The sequence below is a fragment of the Solanum stenotomum genome, chromosome 5 (assembly GCF_019186545.1).
Source record: "Solanum stenotomum isolate F172 chromosome 5, ASM1918654v1, whole genome shotgun sequence".
In the NCBI taxonomy this organism is placed as follows: Eukaryota; Viridiplantae; Streptophyta; class Magnoliopsida; order Solanales; family Solanaceae; genus Solanum; species Solanum stenotomum.
The window spans coordinates 12888971-12907747 of NC_064286.1; the positions used below are offsets into that span (position 1 = coordinate 12888971).

The window sequence follows — 18777 nt, forward strand, 5'->3', positions numbered from 1 at the left end:
GCGTCCAGATACATGTATCTTGGATACACGAGGCTAATATTAGGTGTAATTTATTCTAGATACATTGTATCCAATTGATTCTCATGTATTTGATCATCTCATGTGCTTCTCTCCAATATCACTAGTCTTCTTCCTCTCTCGCTTGCCTCTCTTCCTATGCACATGTATTTTATAATGTATATGATATCCAAAATACATGTATATAGTGTTATTCACATTCATCTAGGATTCATAGACTATCTCGCTCGTCTCTCTTCTATCTTGTTCGCACCACTCCCTCTTTTAGTGTATTTGGTATCTAAAATACATGTATCTAAGTGTATTTGATATGAAATTATCAATTGGTGGGACTATATGTAATTATTTCAAACTATAGGGAGAATTAATAAATATGGTAGGAAATATTTGTGTAATTAGGCTAGTAGGTAGGAGTAAATGTACTTTTATAAATCCCTTCTTTGAATATTTTACTTTCATTTATATGAGTTTGAATTTTAAATTAGATCGAACCAAAGCTCTTTAGTTGAATTTTTATTTATCAAACTTTTTTTAAATAGAGAGTAAAAAGGAGTTGATATGGGAAAATTTTAGATTTTTTGACTTTATGACTTTTAAGTTAATGTTAAAATTTTACTAACGTTTATGTTAGAAAAAATAGTTAAATAACTTTATTATATAGAAAGGGAAAATGTATAAATTCACCTTCAAACGTGTCCCTAAAGGTCAGTTACACGCTTAGATTATTATAGCGATCTATTACACACTTGTACTACTAAAAAGTTATTTACCCCTAAGACGTACAACACCACTCTCACAATGAGAGGTATATCACACTTGCGCCACGTCAATGCCATCTAATTGTCACATCAGATATCATTTCATATTTCAAATAAAATTACCCAAGTCATTCAATTGTTTTTTGTTCAATAAACAGCACCATGAAACAACTACCATTTTCACCCTATTAGTACGAAATCTATATATTTCACCGTAGAAATAAAAATATCTGCCTCAAATTTCACCACCTATGATTAAACTCCCATAAAAATCACACTATCACCATCGTCCCCACAAAAATGATAAAGATCCATGTCACGATCCAAAAATGGACGTGATGACACTTGTCTATTCTCACCAAGACAAGTCAGCCTCAACCCAACGAAAATGACAGAAAAGCGGAAAACAGTAAAAACAAGAACAAGATAAAACAGAAAACTTATTCTTCTAGTAAAACTCCCAAAATCTGGTTATCACGTGTACAAGCCGCTAAATACATAAGTGTGAAACTAAGAAATAAATACAAGTCTCAAGCTTTGTTTCCCAAATAGAACAAAGTGTAAGGAAAGGAAAAAGAGGGTCCGCCGAATGACAAGCAACTACCTCTTCAAGTCCTTGACGAGCCTCGAGATTTATAGAAAGAGAAAGAGATCACATGGGTTCGGGCTCGGAACCTACACAAGTGTAGAAGCAAGGGATGAGTACCAACAACATGGTAGCCATCAGGTAACATACTAAACAAAGCAGCTAGCTAGAAATCGAATACCCCTTACACTCCAACCGAACCTCCTCAAACTATAACCTACACAAAAATCAGCTCAACCTAGTTCTACAATACACGACTCACAGAACCAATATTCAGAGTTCAACAATTGAAAAATCAAATAAGTCAATCTCAATGATAAGTTGTTCAGTCACACATAACAAGTACATCAATCATAATTCACAAGTAAGTCACGCATAAACATCAAGTGTATCAAGTCAAAATGATCATCACTAATCGGAACCATTTCCTATTGGCTTGATAACACTCACCGACAAAGGCATCATTATTATAACACTCGCTAGCAAAGACATCAATATAATAACATCCACCGGCAAAGACCTTGGCATGATAACACTCGTCGGCAAAGAGCTCAGCATGATAATATTCACCGGCAAAGACCTTGACGTAATAACACTCGTCGGCAAAGACCTCGACATAATAACACTAGTCGGTAAAGACCTTGGCATGATAACACTCATCAAATGTCTCATTACGGTGTCCACAATCAATGCATACAAGAAATATCATACCACATGGAAGAGACAACAAATTATACAATTTAAGTCCACAATCATTCTTTCAAGCATTTCATCAATCAATTAACAATGATCAAAATAAGGAAATTCACATCATCATGTTCATCACATAGCCCTTTTTCATTTCAAACCCTTTTTATTCTTTTAGATATAACAAGTGGACAATTTAAACCATGCATCTCATTCCCATTACTCCCAACATGCAATCAACAAATGAAGCAAACAAATTCAACTAGAATACAATGTTTAGGAAGCCACTTGCCTTAAATCAATCAACAATCACTCCAATATTTGAGTCTTCCCCTTACGAACCACTCTAGAAGCCACACATTCTATGCACAAGCAAGTATCACAATAAATTTTTGGAAACAATATTATCGACATCGATTTCTCTTAAAAAGCGGCTCAATCAACACCAACACAATTCCGAAAATAAGGTTTGAATCCAAAATTTAATATTTGAAAATATTACTCAAGGCTTTAGAAACTCTATAGGGAAAATCATTTCGAAAATGAATTTAAAAACAGTTCATAAACTCACTTTTACTTCAAAACTCAAGTTCATGAAGAACCCCCAATTTATCAACCTCAATCTTGATTTAAACTAATAAATTCAATAATAATAATGGGTAATCGAAGATTTAGAGTTAAGAAACGTTACCCAATAATTTAATCTCGAAAAACTCACTTGAAATTGCCTATACCGAGTTCTCCAAGCTCTAAAAATGAAAATGGGCAAGAAACCCCAAAAGTTGGGCTTAAACACTGCCAGGGGTCCTCCGAAAATGCGGACCCCTGCCCGCAAATCCGGGTTTTAATGACCTAGACTTCCGCGAATGCAACAAGTCTCTTGCGAATGAGGTCAAGACTTCGTGAATACATGTTCTCACCCCTTCCACTCCATGAATGCGATCATAAGCTCTGTGAACGTGGAGGGTTGAACCAGAACACAGAAAACCAACCAACTTAAAAAATCATCGAAAAGACCCTCGAGATTTATTCGGAACCCCGTCCAAACAAACCTCATATTCTAATCAATTATACTCGACGTTCCAGACTCAATGGAACTGTCAAAACACAAATTTGAGGTCTCCTTGACTCGAGATTCGTGGAAATTACAAGAAACTAACTCACGCCTACAAAGGCTAAAACAAATTAGGGACCCCTCAAAAATCAACTAAGACCTCAACTACGCCTACAATCATCTCTCGAATGCAACATAACTCATTGAATTCCGATATGAGCATTCAAACCCCGAATGTTGACCAAAGTCAACCCTAAGACCAAAATTCCACAATTTCACAACTTAGGACCTTAAATCCTCAAAAAGACTCAAAATTGATATCGACAACTCTAACATATTAGATTTCACATTTCGGGATTGATGGAATTGATAGAATTCCATTCCGACACTTGAAACTCCAAAAGACATCGAAAACCACTTTCTTAACAACTTTGCCTTTTAAACTAAACTTACCAGATTCTCAACTTTTAACTCAAAGTTCTAAACCAACTTTTCAAACTCAATCAAAAATTACTCGGGGTCAACATTGGGAGGGGGAAAGTGATTAATTCATCAAAATTTCCAAAAAATGACCAACCAGATCATTATATTATCCACCACTAAAAACCATGTTTGTCCTCGAACATGTAGAAAAAGAAAATACAAGGAGCTTCGAAAAACTAAGGATATCTGACACACATATTTGACTCTGTCTCCCAAGTTGTCTCACTAACTGAACGATGTTTCCAGTACTCCTTCACAGAAGGAACATCTTCGGTCCTAAGCTTCCGGACCTGCCTATCCAAGATGGATACACGCTCCTCTTCAAAAAATAAGTCTGGATCCAACTCAACTAAATCGAGGGAAATTATATGGGACTCATCTGGTATGTACTTCCAAAGTATGGAAACATGAAGCACATGATGAACAACTGACAAACTAGGTGGCAAGGCCAACTTATAGGCCACCTCTCTGACACAACTCAAAATCTCAAAGGGTCCAATGAATCTAGGGCTAAGCTTGTCCTTCTTTTCGAGCCTTATCGCCCTTCATGGGTGACACTCGGAGCCAAACATGATCACCCTCTATGAACTCTATGGCTCTGACTCTCTGATCCGCATAACTCTTCTGTCAACTCTAGGGTGTCAACAATCTACCCTGGATCATACGAACCTGATCAAGAGAATCTCTAAGCAAGTCTGTATCTAATGAATCCATCTCAGCTGAGTCAAACCATTTGATCGAAGATCTACACCGCTTGACATGTAACGCCTCAAAATGGGTCATCTAACTACTGGAATGATAACTGTTGTTGTAGGCAAACTCTACTGAGGGTAAATACTGATCCCATGTAACATCAAAATCAATCACACAAGCTCGAAGCATGTCCTTCAACACTTGAATAGTCTAGTAAGACTGACCATCTGTCTGAGGGTGAAAATATGTACTCATGTCTAATCGAGTACCCAAACCATAATGCAAGTCCTTCCAGAAATGGGAAGTGAACAATGAACCTCGATTAGAGACAATAGAAAACCGAGACTCCATGCAATCACACAAGATATAAATCTCTGCTAACTTCTCTGTTGTAACTTCACCCGAACTGGGATAAAATGGGCGGACTTGGTCAACCTATCAACAACCACCCAAATGGAGTCATAACCACCCACAGTTGTAGGTAGTCCCATAAAAAAGTTCATAGTGATATGCTTCCACTTCCAAGTAGGATTAGGCATCCTCTAAGATATACCTCCAGGCCACTAGTGCTCACACTTGACATGTTGACAAGTCAAACACCAAGAAACAAAATCTGCAATATCTCTATTTATACAACACCACTAATAGTGCTGGCTCAGGTCATGATACATATATATTCACCGCACCTAGATGGATGGACTATCGGGAACAATCTCAAAAATTAGTCTAATCAACTTGCCCACCTTAGGCACAAAAATCCCTCCTCCAATCCGTAAGACATCATCATAATCAAGGACATCCTCTTTGGCTTCCCCTCTCATCACCTTGTCTCAGATGAGACATAGTTTCTCATCATCAAATAGATGTTCACGAATCTTCTCAACTAAGGAAGAACGAGCCTCAATAAAAGTAATAAGGCCACCCGTCTCCTTAAAAATCTACAAACAGACGAGACTATTGGCTAACCTCTAAACATATCTAGCCAATGGTCTCTCCTCCACACTAATAGCGGCAAAATTTCTCATGCTAGAAGTCTTCCTACTCAAAGCATCGACCATCATATTGGCCTTCCCTTGATGATAAAAGATGGTGATGTTATAGTCCTTCAATATCTCAAGCCATCTGCGCTACCTCAAGTTCAGATCCCTCTGACTAAAAATGTACTGAAGACTCTGATGGTCCGTGAAGACCTCACAATGAAACCCGTACAGATAATGCCGCCACATCTTAAGCACAAACACAATGACTACCAACTCCAAATCATGGTTAGGGTAATTCCCCTCATCGGTTTTTAACCATCTCGAGGCATAGATAATCACCTTACCCTTCTGCATCAGAACACCGCCTAACCCGACTCCAGAAGCATTGCCATAAACAATGAAATCCACACCCTTCTCTGGTAGATTCAAAACATGAGTTGATGTCAACAAGGTCTTAAGATTTTGAAAGCTCTCCTCACACTCATCACACCACTGAAAACTCATACCATAAAGAGTCAATCTAGTCAAGGGATATGCAATTGTAGAGAAGCTCTACTGATGTAAGTTTGGTCCAATCCATCACTGCCTCAATCTTGGTTGGATCTACTCAAATATCCTCATTGGATACCATGTGCCCAAAAATTCCACAGAATCAAGCTAAAACTTGCACTTTGAGAACTTGGCATAAAACTTCTCTTCTATCAATCTCTGGAGTACATTCCTCAAATGTCGATTGTGATCTTCCTCAGTCTTGGAGTATACCAAGATGTCATCAATGAACACTATCACAAAAATATTCTGATTAGGTCCGAACACCCCATTCATCAACTCAATGACTGATGTAGGGGCGTTAGTCAAACCGAATGACATCATAAGAAACTCATAGTGACTATAACGAGTCCAAAAAACTATCTTAGGGATGTCCGATGCCTTAATATTCAGCTCGTGATAACCGAATCTCAAATCAATCTTAGAAAATAGAGATGGAACCTGAAGTTGATCAAACAAATCATCAATATGAGGAATATGATACTTGTTCTTCACTGTCACTTTGTTTAACTATTGATAATTAATAAACATCCTCATGGATCCATCTTTCTTCCTCACAAACAACATATGAGCACCCATGGAGAAACACTAGGGCGAATAAACCCCTTACTCTATAAATCATGCTACTGATCCTTCAATTTCTTCAACTAAGTTGGAGCCATACGATAAAAATGAATTTGGATGGTCTTGGTGCCCGGATCCAAGTTAATAACAAAGTCAATATCCCTATTCGGAGGAACAGTTGAAAGATTTGTAGGAAACACATCTGTAAACTCTCGAACCATGGGCACAAAATCCATATGAGGTGGCTCAACACCAGTATCCCGAATGAAATCCAAGTAGGACAAACACCCTCTATCCACCAATCTCTAAGCTCTAATAAATGAGATAACCTTGCTAGGGTTAGAACCACTAGCACTCGTCCACTCAACTCTCGGGACACCTAGCATCTTTATGGTCACAGTCTTAGCATAACAATTAAAGATAGCATGATGCGGAGAGAGCGAATCCATACCCAAGGTAATATTAAAGTCTACTATTCGCGAAACGATCAGGTCTAACCAAGTATCATACCTGGCCAAAGAAACAAGATAGGATCGATAGTCTCGATCCACCATTAAGTATTCACTTACTGGTGTAGAAACATGAATAGGCACAGACAGGCAATCATAAAACATATCAAAACTAACAACAAAATATGTAGACACATATGAGAAAGTAGATCCAGGATCAAACAATATAGACACAGGTAGATGGAAAACTGGGATGATACTTGTGATCATAGGATCAAAAGTCGTAGCCTCAGGACTCCTTGTAAAATCATAAAACTGGCCATCTCAATCGTCTCTAGTCTGAGTAGAACCTCTACCTCCACCTTGTGGAGCTGTAGTACCTCTACAAGTAGTCCTGCCACCTCTATCGGACTGAACTCTACCCTAACCCTTGGCTGGAGGCACTGAAACCCTAGTTGGAGCAGCTGAGTAAGAACGATGAGGTCCTGCATGAGTCTGTAGAGGACACTAACACATCATATGATTTAGATTTCCAAAAGTAAAGCAAGATCTCAACATAGATAGATGTTGCGAACCAGACGAACTACCATGGCCACTTTGGACAGAACCATAAGATCCTCAGGCTGACTACCCACTCTCAGCTGCTAGCATAAAAGCATAAAATGATCCACGACGCTGGAAAAAACCACCACCTCTTTGTTAACCACTGCCTCCAGATGAGGCACGAGAAAGCTGACAAGAAGAACAAGCCCTCTTGGGCTCCCCATACTCTTCTAAAACCAACAACTCTGCCTTTTTGGTGGTGTTCACAATGGAATGGAAGGATGCCCCCTCTCTAGCTTCCCTGAACACATAATATTTGATGGAGAAAGTCAACCCTCTCACAAACCGATGTACTCTCACTGCCTCATCCGACACAATAGTCACAACATGCCTAGAAAGCTTACAAAAACAGGCCTCATACTCAGTCATAGACAAACTGCCCTGAACCAAGCTCTGAAATTGCAGACAGCTCTCCTCTCTCACTCTCCACGAAATAAAGCGGTCCTGGAAAGCACTAGAAAACACATCCCACCTGTTGGAGGAGATCCATCTGGTCTATATCTCAAAAAGTCCTCCACCATTCTTTGGCGCGACCACAAAAGTAAAGGGCAATAGACCGAACACCACGATCATCCACCATACGTACAACCTCAAGCATCTCATAGCACAAAGTGAAGAACTCATGAGAATCCTCGCTCTTACCACCCTAAAATTAGGGTGGTTTCATCTTCTGAAACCTATCATAACACTACTAATCAGTTATTGTCAAGATAACCTCAGGAGCGTTTGTGCACCAAAAATTGGTATAAAACTATGCACGATAAGAAATAATGAATAAAAAGAAGTTTCCTAACAATCTTTGTTGCCTCTTGTAAATAAGTGCAAACGTCTCCGTATCGATCTTTAAGACTCTACTTAGATTTGGCTTGTACAAACGTGAGACCTATGAACCTAGGCTCTGATGCTATTTTGTCATGACCCAAAAATAGACGTGATGTCACTTGTCTATTCTAACCAAAATTAGTCAGCCTTAACCCAATGAAAATGAAAACAAAAGAAAAGCAGAAAATAGTAAAAACAAGAACAAGATAAAGTGGAAAACTTATTCTTCTATTAAAACCCCCAAAATATGGTTGTCACATGTACAAGCCACTACATACATAAGTGAAAAACTAATAAATAAATACAACTCTCAAGCTTTGTTTCTCAAATAGAACAAAGTGTAAGGAAAGGAAAAAAGAGGGTCCGTCGAATGACAAACAACTACCTCTTCAAGTCTTGACGAGCCTCGAGATTGATAGATGGAGAAGAGATCACATGGGTCCAGGCTCGGAACCTACACAAGTGTAGAAGCAAGGGGTGACTACTAACAACACGGTACCCAACAAGCAACATACTAAACAAATCAGCTAGCTAGAAATCGAATACCCCTTACACTCAAACCGAACATCCTCAAATTACAACCTGCACAAAAATCAACCCAACCTAGCAATTCTACAATACACGACTCACTAACCCAATATTCACAGTTCGACAATTAACAAATCAAATAAGTCAATATCAATGAAAAGTAGTTTAGTCACACATAACAAGTACATCAATCACAATTCACAAGTAAGTCACGTATAAGCATTAAGTGCATCAAGTCACAATGATCATCACTAGCCGAAACCATTTTCCATCGGCTTAATAACACTCGCTAACAAAGTCCTTGGCATAATAAAAATCGCCGGTAAATATCTCGATATAATAACACTCACCGATAAAGACCTCGGCATGATAACACTCGCCGGCAAAGACCTCGACATGATAACACTCGTCGAAAAAGACCTTGGCATAATGACACTCGCCCGTAAAAATCTCGGCATAATAACACTTGCCAATAAAGAGCCCGATAACACTCATCACATGTCTCATCACGGTGTCCACAATCAATGCATACAAGCAATATTTTACCATATGTAAGAGACAATAAATCATACAATTCAAGTCAACAGTCGTGCTTTCAAGCATTTCATCAATCAATCAGTAAAGGTCACAATAAGGCAATTCACATCATCATGTTCATCACATAGCCCTTTTTCATTTCAACCCCATTTTATTCATTTAGACATAGCAAGTGGACAATATAAACCCTTCACCTCATTCCCATTACTCCCAACAAACAATAAACAAATGAAGCATCAAAAATTAACTAGGATACAAGGTTTGGGAATCTACTTGCCTTAAATCAATCAACAATCACTCCAATAGTTGAGTCTTCCCCATTCAGATCACATTCAAAGCTACACAATCTATGCAAAACCAAGTATTCACAATAAATTTCTGGAAACAACAATACCCACATAATTTTCTCTTGAAAAGTGGGTCAATCAATACAAACCCAATTCTGAAAATAAGGTTTGAATCCAAAATTTAATATTTGAAAACATTACTCAAGACTTTAGGAACTCAATAGGGACAATCATTTCGAAAAAGGACTTAAACACAATTCATAAACTCACTTTTACTTAAAAAACTCAAGTTCATGAAGAACCCCCAATTTATCAACCCACAATCTTGATTTAAACTCAAAAATTCATAATAATAATAATGGGTAATAAAAAATTTAGAGTTAAGAAACGTTACCCAACAGTTTCATCTCGAAAAACCCACTTAAAATCGCATTTAATGAGTTCTCCAAGCTCCAAAAATAAAAATGAGGAAGAAACCCCAATATTTGGGTTTAAACACTGTCACGGGTCCTTCTCGAACGTGAACCCCTGTCCGCGAATGAGGGTTTTAATGACCTTGACTTACGCAAACTAGCAGGTCACCTGCGAATGTGGTGGTTAACACATTGACTTCCTGCGAATATGGTCGAGACTCCGTGAACACAGGGTTGTCACCACCTCCTTTTCGCGAACACAACCACAAGCTCTGCAAACGTGGAGGGTTCCACAATTTCATAACTTAGGACCTCAAATGCTCAAAAGACTTGGAAGCTAAAATCAACGACTCTCTCTGATCAGATTTCATATTTCGAGATCGATGAAATCGATGGAAACCCATTCCGACACTCGAAACTCCAAAAGACACTGAAAACCACTTCATTAACAACTTAGTCTTTCAAACTCAAAACTTACCAAATTCTCAACTTTTAACTCAATGTTCAAAACCAAATTTTCAAACTTAATAAAAAATGACTCGAGATCGACATCAGGAGGGGCAAAACGAAAAATTCCCAAAACTTTCCAAAAAAATACTAACTGAGTCATTACAATCCATTACAAAATTCAACAATTATAAACAAACTCATCACGAAAATCACATCATCACCATCAAAAGGTGCAAACCCACCACCATTGTAAATATCAATTTTTCTTCTTCACCTCCTTCAATTCCCACTTCTTTGCTAACTTATCACCAACAAATTCATTATTACATTTTATTTTTTAAACTCAATAATTAGTTTTATCAACTACCTACAAAGATGAAGAGAAAATTCAAATATAATGTAGATGGCGAAATCGGATAAGCATTGAAATAGGATATGATGGAAGTGGGGGGTGGGGTGGGGGAGAGGATCATGGTGGAGATGGGATGGGGTGGATGGAAATTGGATATGGAAAATGATGAAAAATATAAAAGATAAAAAGAAGAAGAAGAAGATGGGGGCTGCGTTTGAAGAAGAAGAAGAGGAGGTGTGGGGGTGGGGGTGGAGGTAGGATGGTGGTAAAAGGAAGATTTTGATATTTTTTTTACCTAACAACTTTTTCCTTTTTTAATTTCTTTAATTTTTGCCACTCAGTTTTAGGGGTTAAAATAATTCATTTTTGAATAGTAAGAGTGTGTAATAAATCACCATGATAGTTTAAACATAAAATTGACTTTTTGTGATAAATTTGGTGGTGAATATATGCCTTTTTCCTTATAAGAATAAGTGATATACTCATATGACCATATGTGAAATTTACATGACGCTTTTGCGATGGCAATGATAACAACTTAGAAAAGCAATGGAAGTCGCTTAATTGACATTGAGATCTTTGCATTAATGTAATATCTCGCTAATTGAAAGAACTAGAAAGAATTAGAATTGGAAAAAGTCATTTTAGGAAAGAATGAAAAATCTGGAAATTTGTTATGTTAAGTTTGGATTTTTGGTAAACTTAAAACGACCATAACTCCTAGCTCAGGATGAGTTAGTGTTCTTCCAGATACTGTAGGTAAGATCTTGGAATTTTCTTTCCAACGCCACCGAGTTTGTGCGATTCCGAGTTTGTATGAGTGAGATATGGCCATTGGAAGTTGGGCTGATTGGATAAGGAAAGTGTAATCCGGATTTTGGAAGGGTAGTTTGGTCTTTTCCTTACCCAATTATTTTAAGTCAGTTTTAGGAGTTTATTTGGGGTCTAATAAGAATTAGATCAGTTTAGGAAATTGGAAAAACTAAGGTAGGGTTTTGAGAGAAGAAAAAAGAAGAGGAGAAAAGAGGAGAAGGAGCAAGAATCGTCAAGGTCTTCAAGAATCGCTTGTGGATTTCGTCAAGGGGTGATCCCTACGAGGTATGTGAGTTCAGATAGCATTGGGTTCGTTCACCCACGCACCAAACATGTTTATTTTAGTATGATTTTCTTCCTAAAAGATTGAGACTTAGATGTTCTTGAGTTATATTCTTGAATTGATTTCGTTCTTGAATTTTGGGATGAGATTGAGGAGTTATTGAGAGTTTAAGGTCGATTTTAGAGTTGTGTATGATTAGATTCTTATGTACGTATGCTGGGTATCTGAATCTAAAGAAGACTGGAGAAAAAGAATTGAATTTAGGCGAATTGGGGTTAGAAAATGAAAAAGGAAAAAGTCGGGAAAATCTGGTGCCGTAGTCCGCGTCGTGGACCTGGTCCCCATTTCACAGAAAGTTTCTTCGCGTCGCGGAGTGGTCACGGACTGTTCTGCCTCAAAATTTATTTCGCGACCAAATAATTAAATGCATCTCCGCGTCGCGGACTTACTCCCAGACAGTGATTTCTTGATCTTTTCTCATGTTTAACTATCTAAAAACACTCCTAAAAATCATGAGATCTTTCCTATCACAAATCACAATCCTTGAATCCATAATTCAATTCAAGGAAAGTTAAGAGTCAAGTCCAGAGAAGTTAAGAGTCAAGTCAAGAGGAGTTCATAGAGTCTTCCAAAAGACTTTAACAAATGTTTTATCTTTGTTTTAAGACTTGAGTTTTGAGTTGAGTAAAGAGTAAAGTTTGAAGTTCATTTTTTCGAAAGAGTATATCAGGGCTATGTGTTCCCAATGAGTAAAATGTTTTGACATTTAAAGAAAAAAGGGAACCTTGATTTCCAAAAGAGCCTTTGATCTAGTTTTCAGTTAAAGAGTAAATATTTTCACATTTGAGCAAGAAAGAGAACACCAATTCCAAGAGAGCTTTTAAGCTAAATTTTGAGTAATTATCTCAAACAAAAGAAAGAAGTTATGTTTTTAAATATATGAGCTGAGTATTTTGGGAGTAGTATCGAGCACCGATATGGGGACGAGTTTAAGTTCAGATAAGTCACGTCTCCATAAACCATGTAGCCATCATGGGTAATAAAGAATCATACTTTTTAGATGATTCCTTAGTGCTTTTTGGCAAAGACTAGTGGATCCACTTAGTTAAGGTGTTCTATATGATGGCAAAGAATAGGACAGTTCTGGCAGCGTGAGCAAGACGATGTATCACCACTTAGGCTTATAGTGGTGGTTGTCGGTTAGAGAAACTCCCACAGAAACTATATTACTTTATTATATGAGTAAAGTTGATTTTGTTATTGCATTTTCTTTAATGAACTAAGTTGTTTTCTACTGTTTTAAAGGCTTTCTATATATTACATGTGATTTATTGCTTTATATTGAGTTAAGTTATTCGTGAGTTGAATAAAGCCAAGGTAAGTGTTTTTTCAGTTCCTTTCAAGCTTATGTCTTATTTTAGATTTCCCCTCGCATACTCGTACATTCAATGTACTGATGTGATTTGGCCTGCATCTTTTAATGATGCAGACACAGGTAACCAGGATCAACATCCAGCTCATCGTTGATTCTAGTTGAGCTCCAGAGTTTGTTGGTGAGTCTCCTTGCTTTCGTAGGATCCATTTTTATTGATTTTCAGTATTTAGTTCATTAGGATGTCGTGGGTCTTGTCCCGACATCCATCTCAGTTATTAGAGGCTTCATAGATAGACAATCAGTTAGTTCATTTGTCTTTATCTTGTTATTGACTTATGTTCAGTTTTGAGTTGCCACATTGGCTAAGTTAAATTTTTATTTCTAAAATATTATGAGTTTAGTTTGAGACAATTGAGTTATATTGCATTTGAGTTCTTTTCTTAATGCTTAAAGTCTTCCGCTGAGTAAGTAAGCCAGGCCAAGGGTTCGCTTAGGGCCAGCAATGATTCTTGAGTGTCAGCCACATCCGGGGTATAGGCTCGGGGCATGACAATTAAGAGAGTATTATAAGTAGGATATAATAAATGTACACTTACCATTTAAAAATGTTGAAGCACTATCAACATATTTTATTTGGTTTATTTAACAAATAACTTATTCATCTTATTAACAACTTATCGACATATAAAATAAAATTTCTAGGGTTAAAGATAGTTTAGGTATAACTATATATTATTCATATTGATTTTTGTTTGTAGTTTTTAGTTAATTTTTTCTTAATTATGTTTATCATGTTGTGTCCTTGTTAATAATTTAAAATAAAACTAATTATGATTTTGCTAAAACCTAAAGATATTGTAAAATTCAAAGCATTAAAAAAATAATAAAAACATGTAAAATCGCAAAACATCACGTATATTAAAGGCGTGTTTCAAATTATTTGACTTTTGAAGTGTTTTTTAATATATATCTATATTTATATCTATATCTATATTACCTTAAAAGCATGAATTCCGAACTTGAATGTTAAATTTCTATAATATCCCTAACTTAGGTACCTTAAAAGCATGAACTCCAAACTTGAATGTTAAATTACTATAATATCCCTAATTTAGGTTGTGACTTTTTCGATGAGTTGTGACTTTTCTGATAGGTTGTGACTTTTTTCAAAGTGTTGTGATTTTTCCAAAGAGTTGTGACTTTTTCAAAGAGTTATGACTTTTCCAAAGATTTGTGGCTTTTTCAATAAGTTGTGACTTTTCCAAAGGGTTGTAACTTCTCGGAAAGGTCATGACTTTTCAGATAAGACACAAAAAAACACTTGTTCATACTACCCTTTGTTGACTATCAATAGAAGGGTTTCTCTCATTTTTCAACCACATTTTTTTAATCTTCTATTCTTCTTCTTCTTCTTGCATTTTAAAAAATTTTGTGTGATTTATTGTCGTTGATTGAGTTTGAAGTTAGCGGAATATGAGGTACCATTATTCTGATGGAGTAAATTGTTCTATTGTAATACGATATATTCCTTAACCTCGAGTACTTGAGGAAAATAATTCTGATGATATAATAATGATTATTTTGCTTAGTATATACATTAGTATGTGATTTCACATATCAAGACACTACTTCCAGTTCAAGTGTCAATGATTGTGAGTAGTAATATAACCCAACTAGTGAGTTGGGGTCGAGTCCCAATGGAGTGGTTCGTACTCAAGAATCAATAGAAAAACATAATTATGCTCAAGTCAATTATAGCTAAAAACATTTATGAAGAAAAACATGATAAATTAAAGGTTGACACAAGTGTCAAATATCAAAAGGGGGTTTGTAGTCAACTAGCAACTAAAAACAACAAATAATATGAAAATACGAAGATGGAGACGGGATTCTTGGGATGTGATAGGATTATGGGCTATGGTAAACAACCGGGTAGTTGCAATTAATAGTAAACTGTTGCAAATCAGTGAATAAGCTAGACTTTAGTGGGGGTAAATTTTCTATCAAACAATTTACCCCGAATCGAATTGGTTTCTCTCGAACACCAATAAGCCACAGTGAAGCACAACATTCGCTTTAGTCCATTCACTTTGTCGAGCTGAACATGTGGAAAAGAGTTTAGGGTTCAATCTCTCGAGCCGAACCCATGACAACCCAATACCTACAGACCATCGATTCAACAATTTTGGTTTTAAAACTTTTCTCTCAAGCAAGCCAAAAACATGAAGTTAGGATTATATTTGCAACTACAACCCATTAAATTCAACCACAATTACTCAACAAAATCACTTTTAAACAACAAATAGACTATCAATTAGCAATACCCAACAGTTAACTCAACCCATAATCACATAATCACACCGCAAGAATTGAGGTTTTGGCTAGACATAGTAAAAAGATAGATATGGATACCGCAATGTATTTCCATCAACTTGGCACGATTAATATTGTGTTTACAAACGTCTAAGATGTAGAATCTTCAATACCCACTTCCAATTTCTTAGAGATGGAAATCTTCAAATCTTCAAAGCTAAGGAAATATGTCTCTCAAACTCAGTTCTAAGTTCTAAACTTCAAAAGCTAAATAATACTATGATATGATATACTAAGCTAAAAATTTAAACAAGTATTTATAGTTGCCAAAAAGTGTGTTGCGAAAGGCCAGTCGGCGAAATAAGTCAGGATTGACGATCCAATCGGCTATCCGCCCTTTGGTCATTTGTATCGCCTTTTTGCTTTTGTCTTCACTATCGAAGAGGTCCTGTAACTTTGGGCGATATAGCATTGCATCGCCGAACCGTTCGGCAACTCGCCGACTGCTCCTTTCTTTCGCCGACTTGATTTTCTTTTTCAGGGCTTGGCACACTAGAACATTAGGCGAGACCAAGGCCATTCGGCAACTCGCCTAATGGTTTAGGCGATCCTCAGGCCTTCTTTTCTTCGTTTTTTCAACTACCTTGTTCGTTTTTGCTCAATTGTGTCCATGCTTTGTCCCTAAGTCCAAATACCTGAAATTTAAGGAAATACATCAGTTATTGAGACAAAATATGCATTTGAGGACATTAAATCTATTAAAATTAAGCCCTAATGAGTCCAAATCTTGGACTCATCAACACCCCAACTTAAACTTTTGCTTGTCCTCAAGTAAAACTCAATTTCAGCAGTTCAGAAATGATGTCTCAATTAGTGCTACACAAAACTCAATCATGAATGCACATAAAAAGACTCAACTTACTCATGCAAGGATCAATTGTGCACTCAAAGTTTCAAGTTGTGACTCACCATTATCAAAGAATCTCAAGCTCACAATACTTGCTTTAAATGCAAGTTCAACCTCAACAAAGGAAATCAAATGCCCTCATACAAAGAATGATTCCATATTCATACACAATGGTTCATAATTTTAAGCCTCCGGAATCAAATGCAACACTCACACTCACAAAGATGAACACAATGCATGACTTCACCCATAGGTTTCCCTATATTTTTCAACCAACATTTGTTTCAGCTCACTCAAGATAAAAAATGTCTTTTCAAGGCTCGTAACGGGGCTGAGTGCAAAGGTATGGTCATTTAGGCACAATGGTTATAGTCCTCATGAGATGTGGTGTGAACAACTCTTCCTTTCGTTTCTTCATCATTCTTCATTCGTGCTCACAAGTCATCCCATTATTCACTTTCCATGGATTGTTGGAAACCCCATTTCTTTTTGTATTTTCACAACTTTATTCCACAACTTTTTCTTTCTTTTTATTTTTCATTCTTTTCTTCTTTTTCTCTTTTTTTTGTATGGTGGGGTTCCATTTTTCTCAAAACATGGGTAAAAGGGGACTTTCTTGCACGTCTTCATTTACCTTCTCTATTCACCACACTCCCAACTTAGGCTTTTGGCCTAAGTTGGCTATTCAAACAAATCACAAATCATGAGGATTATTGGTATTGGATCAAGAAAAGGTCACAATGCCATCAAGTTTCTTCCAAGAAAAGGTTAAGTCTCAAAGGGTGCTCAAGCGGGGTTAACACACTCACAAGGTAAGCCACAAAAAGAGGTATAATGTCAAATTGTTTCACACTCTTTAAAGTTGCCTAAGATCATATCAAGAGTTCACATCACTTAGTTAGCCGGACCAATGGGCCAAATTCTAGGTGTCATCACATATGGTTCACGGTAAGCTCATCACACAAGGCATTGACACCAAAGTCAAACAAGACTCCACACTTTCGCTAGTGTGCAATGTTCATCACAAGAGACTCGATTCGATACTTGGCTAGTCACAATGAGATGCCAAGAGTTCACATATTGACCATGCAACTTCACTTGGCCTCATCGTAGCCGCACATTCATTTTTTTGTTTGATTATAAGCACTATTCAAGTCATCGGTATTGATCAAACCGATATTCAAATTTGCAAAAGAACGGCCACATTCAACATAAAAAAAAGGTGGCAATTTTTTTTCGAAATGGTAAAAAATTATTTACAATTAAAAACACGGAGCACAAGTTCAAACTTCAACAAAAGTAATATAAAAACACAATTTCAGCTCAAAAACCCAATTATATAGACAAAACCAATTAGGTCACAAAAGGTGGACCTCACCCCACCACAAATAAAATCATTTGTCCTCAAATGCAAACAAAAAAAAAATAATCCAAAAGTGAAATAAAGTAAGAAAGAGAGGGTGGTAAAGGGGGGTCTTGTCTACAGAGTCGTTTCATCTGTCTGGGCATCAGTGCTCGGGGTCACCTAAGGAGGAACCGTAGTACCATACCCATTAGGAGCTCCCACGGGTGTATCCACCAAAAAGTTCCGCACAACTGCATAGAATCCCCATGCCTATGAAGGAATAGAGGGGACTCATGAATTAGTCTCCCTATCAGAATTGGGCCTCTTGCCCTTGCCTTTATCTCCAAGTGAACATTCTTGTTTTTCCTTCTTGGGAGGAGCTGACCTCCCTTCATTTATTTTGAAATTCTGTGCTCTTATCTTTCGGGGTGGCATGATTCTCACAGCAACTTTTGGTCTAGACATGTCTGCAAAGCATCGAGAAAATGTTAAGAAAATATTCAAATAAAAGCACATAAAATCAATTGCAGACAGACTCGCTGAATCGCTTTGGCGAGCTAGATCGGGCTCGCCGAAAGGATTTTCTTTAAAGCTATGGCAAGTCGGTGATGGGAAAGGCCTTTCGGCAAATCGCCGACAAATTTTGGCGAGCAAGGGTTAACCCGCCGAAAGTTACCGTGCAAAAAAGGCACATGGGTGCAGACAAAAGGCAATCAGTAAGTCTTTCGGCGAGTCACCGAGTGCCTTTGGCATCCACATGCTTCTCGCCAAAAGTTATAGAACCAAACTACTCATTTAGCATGAAATTAAAGGCGAGATGGGGACTCTCGGCGAACCACCGAGTGGTTCGGCGAGCTCGACCCATCTCGCCAATTGACCCAACGTGCCTACTTTCAACCCATCATCTCCAATTCAACCCCACAACCCC

General features: G+C 37.3%; 1 protein-coding gene across 1 annotated transcript; it reads right to left on the reverse strand.

Annotated features, from left to right (window-relative positions):
• Nucleotides 1-4489: 4489 nt before the first annotated feature.
• LOC125863694 (uncharacterized) lies at nt 4490-6758 on the reverse strand. The gene is made up of 5 exons (XM_049543728.1): nt 6702-6758; nt 6022-6249; nt 5470-5751; nt 5023-5103; nt 4490-4714 (listed from the first exon to the last, which is right to left on the reverse strand). Exons 1-5 carry the CDS (start codon nt 6756-6758, stop codon nt 4490-4492), a joined length of 873 nt encoding a protein of 290 aa, XP_049399685.1.
• Nucleotides 6759-18777: the final 12019 nt, after the last annotated feature.

What these genes read in the sequence shown, in the direction of transcription:
- LOC125863694 (XM_049543728.1), bottom strand. Translation starts at nt 6,758, where the DNA reads ATGCTAGGTGTCCCGAGAGTTGAGTGGACGAGTGCTAGTGGTTCTAAC. An exon ending in GTGGTTCTAACCCTAGCAAG is followed by an intron (nt 6,250 to 6,701) that starts GTTATCTCATTT and finishes GATCAACTTCAG; the next exon opens with GTTCCATCTCTATTTTCTAA. An exon ending in TGTACGGGTTTCATTGTGAG is followed by an intron (nt 5,104 to 5,469) that starts GTCTTCACGGAC and finishes ATCTGAGACAAG; the next exon opens with GTGATGAGAGGGGAAGCCAA.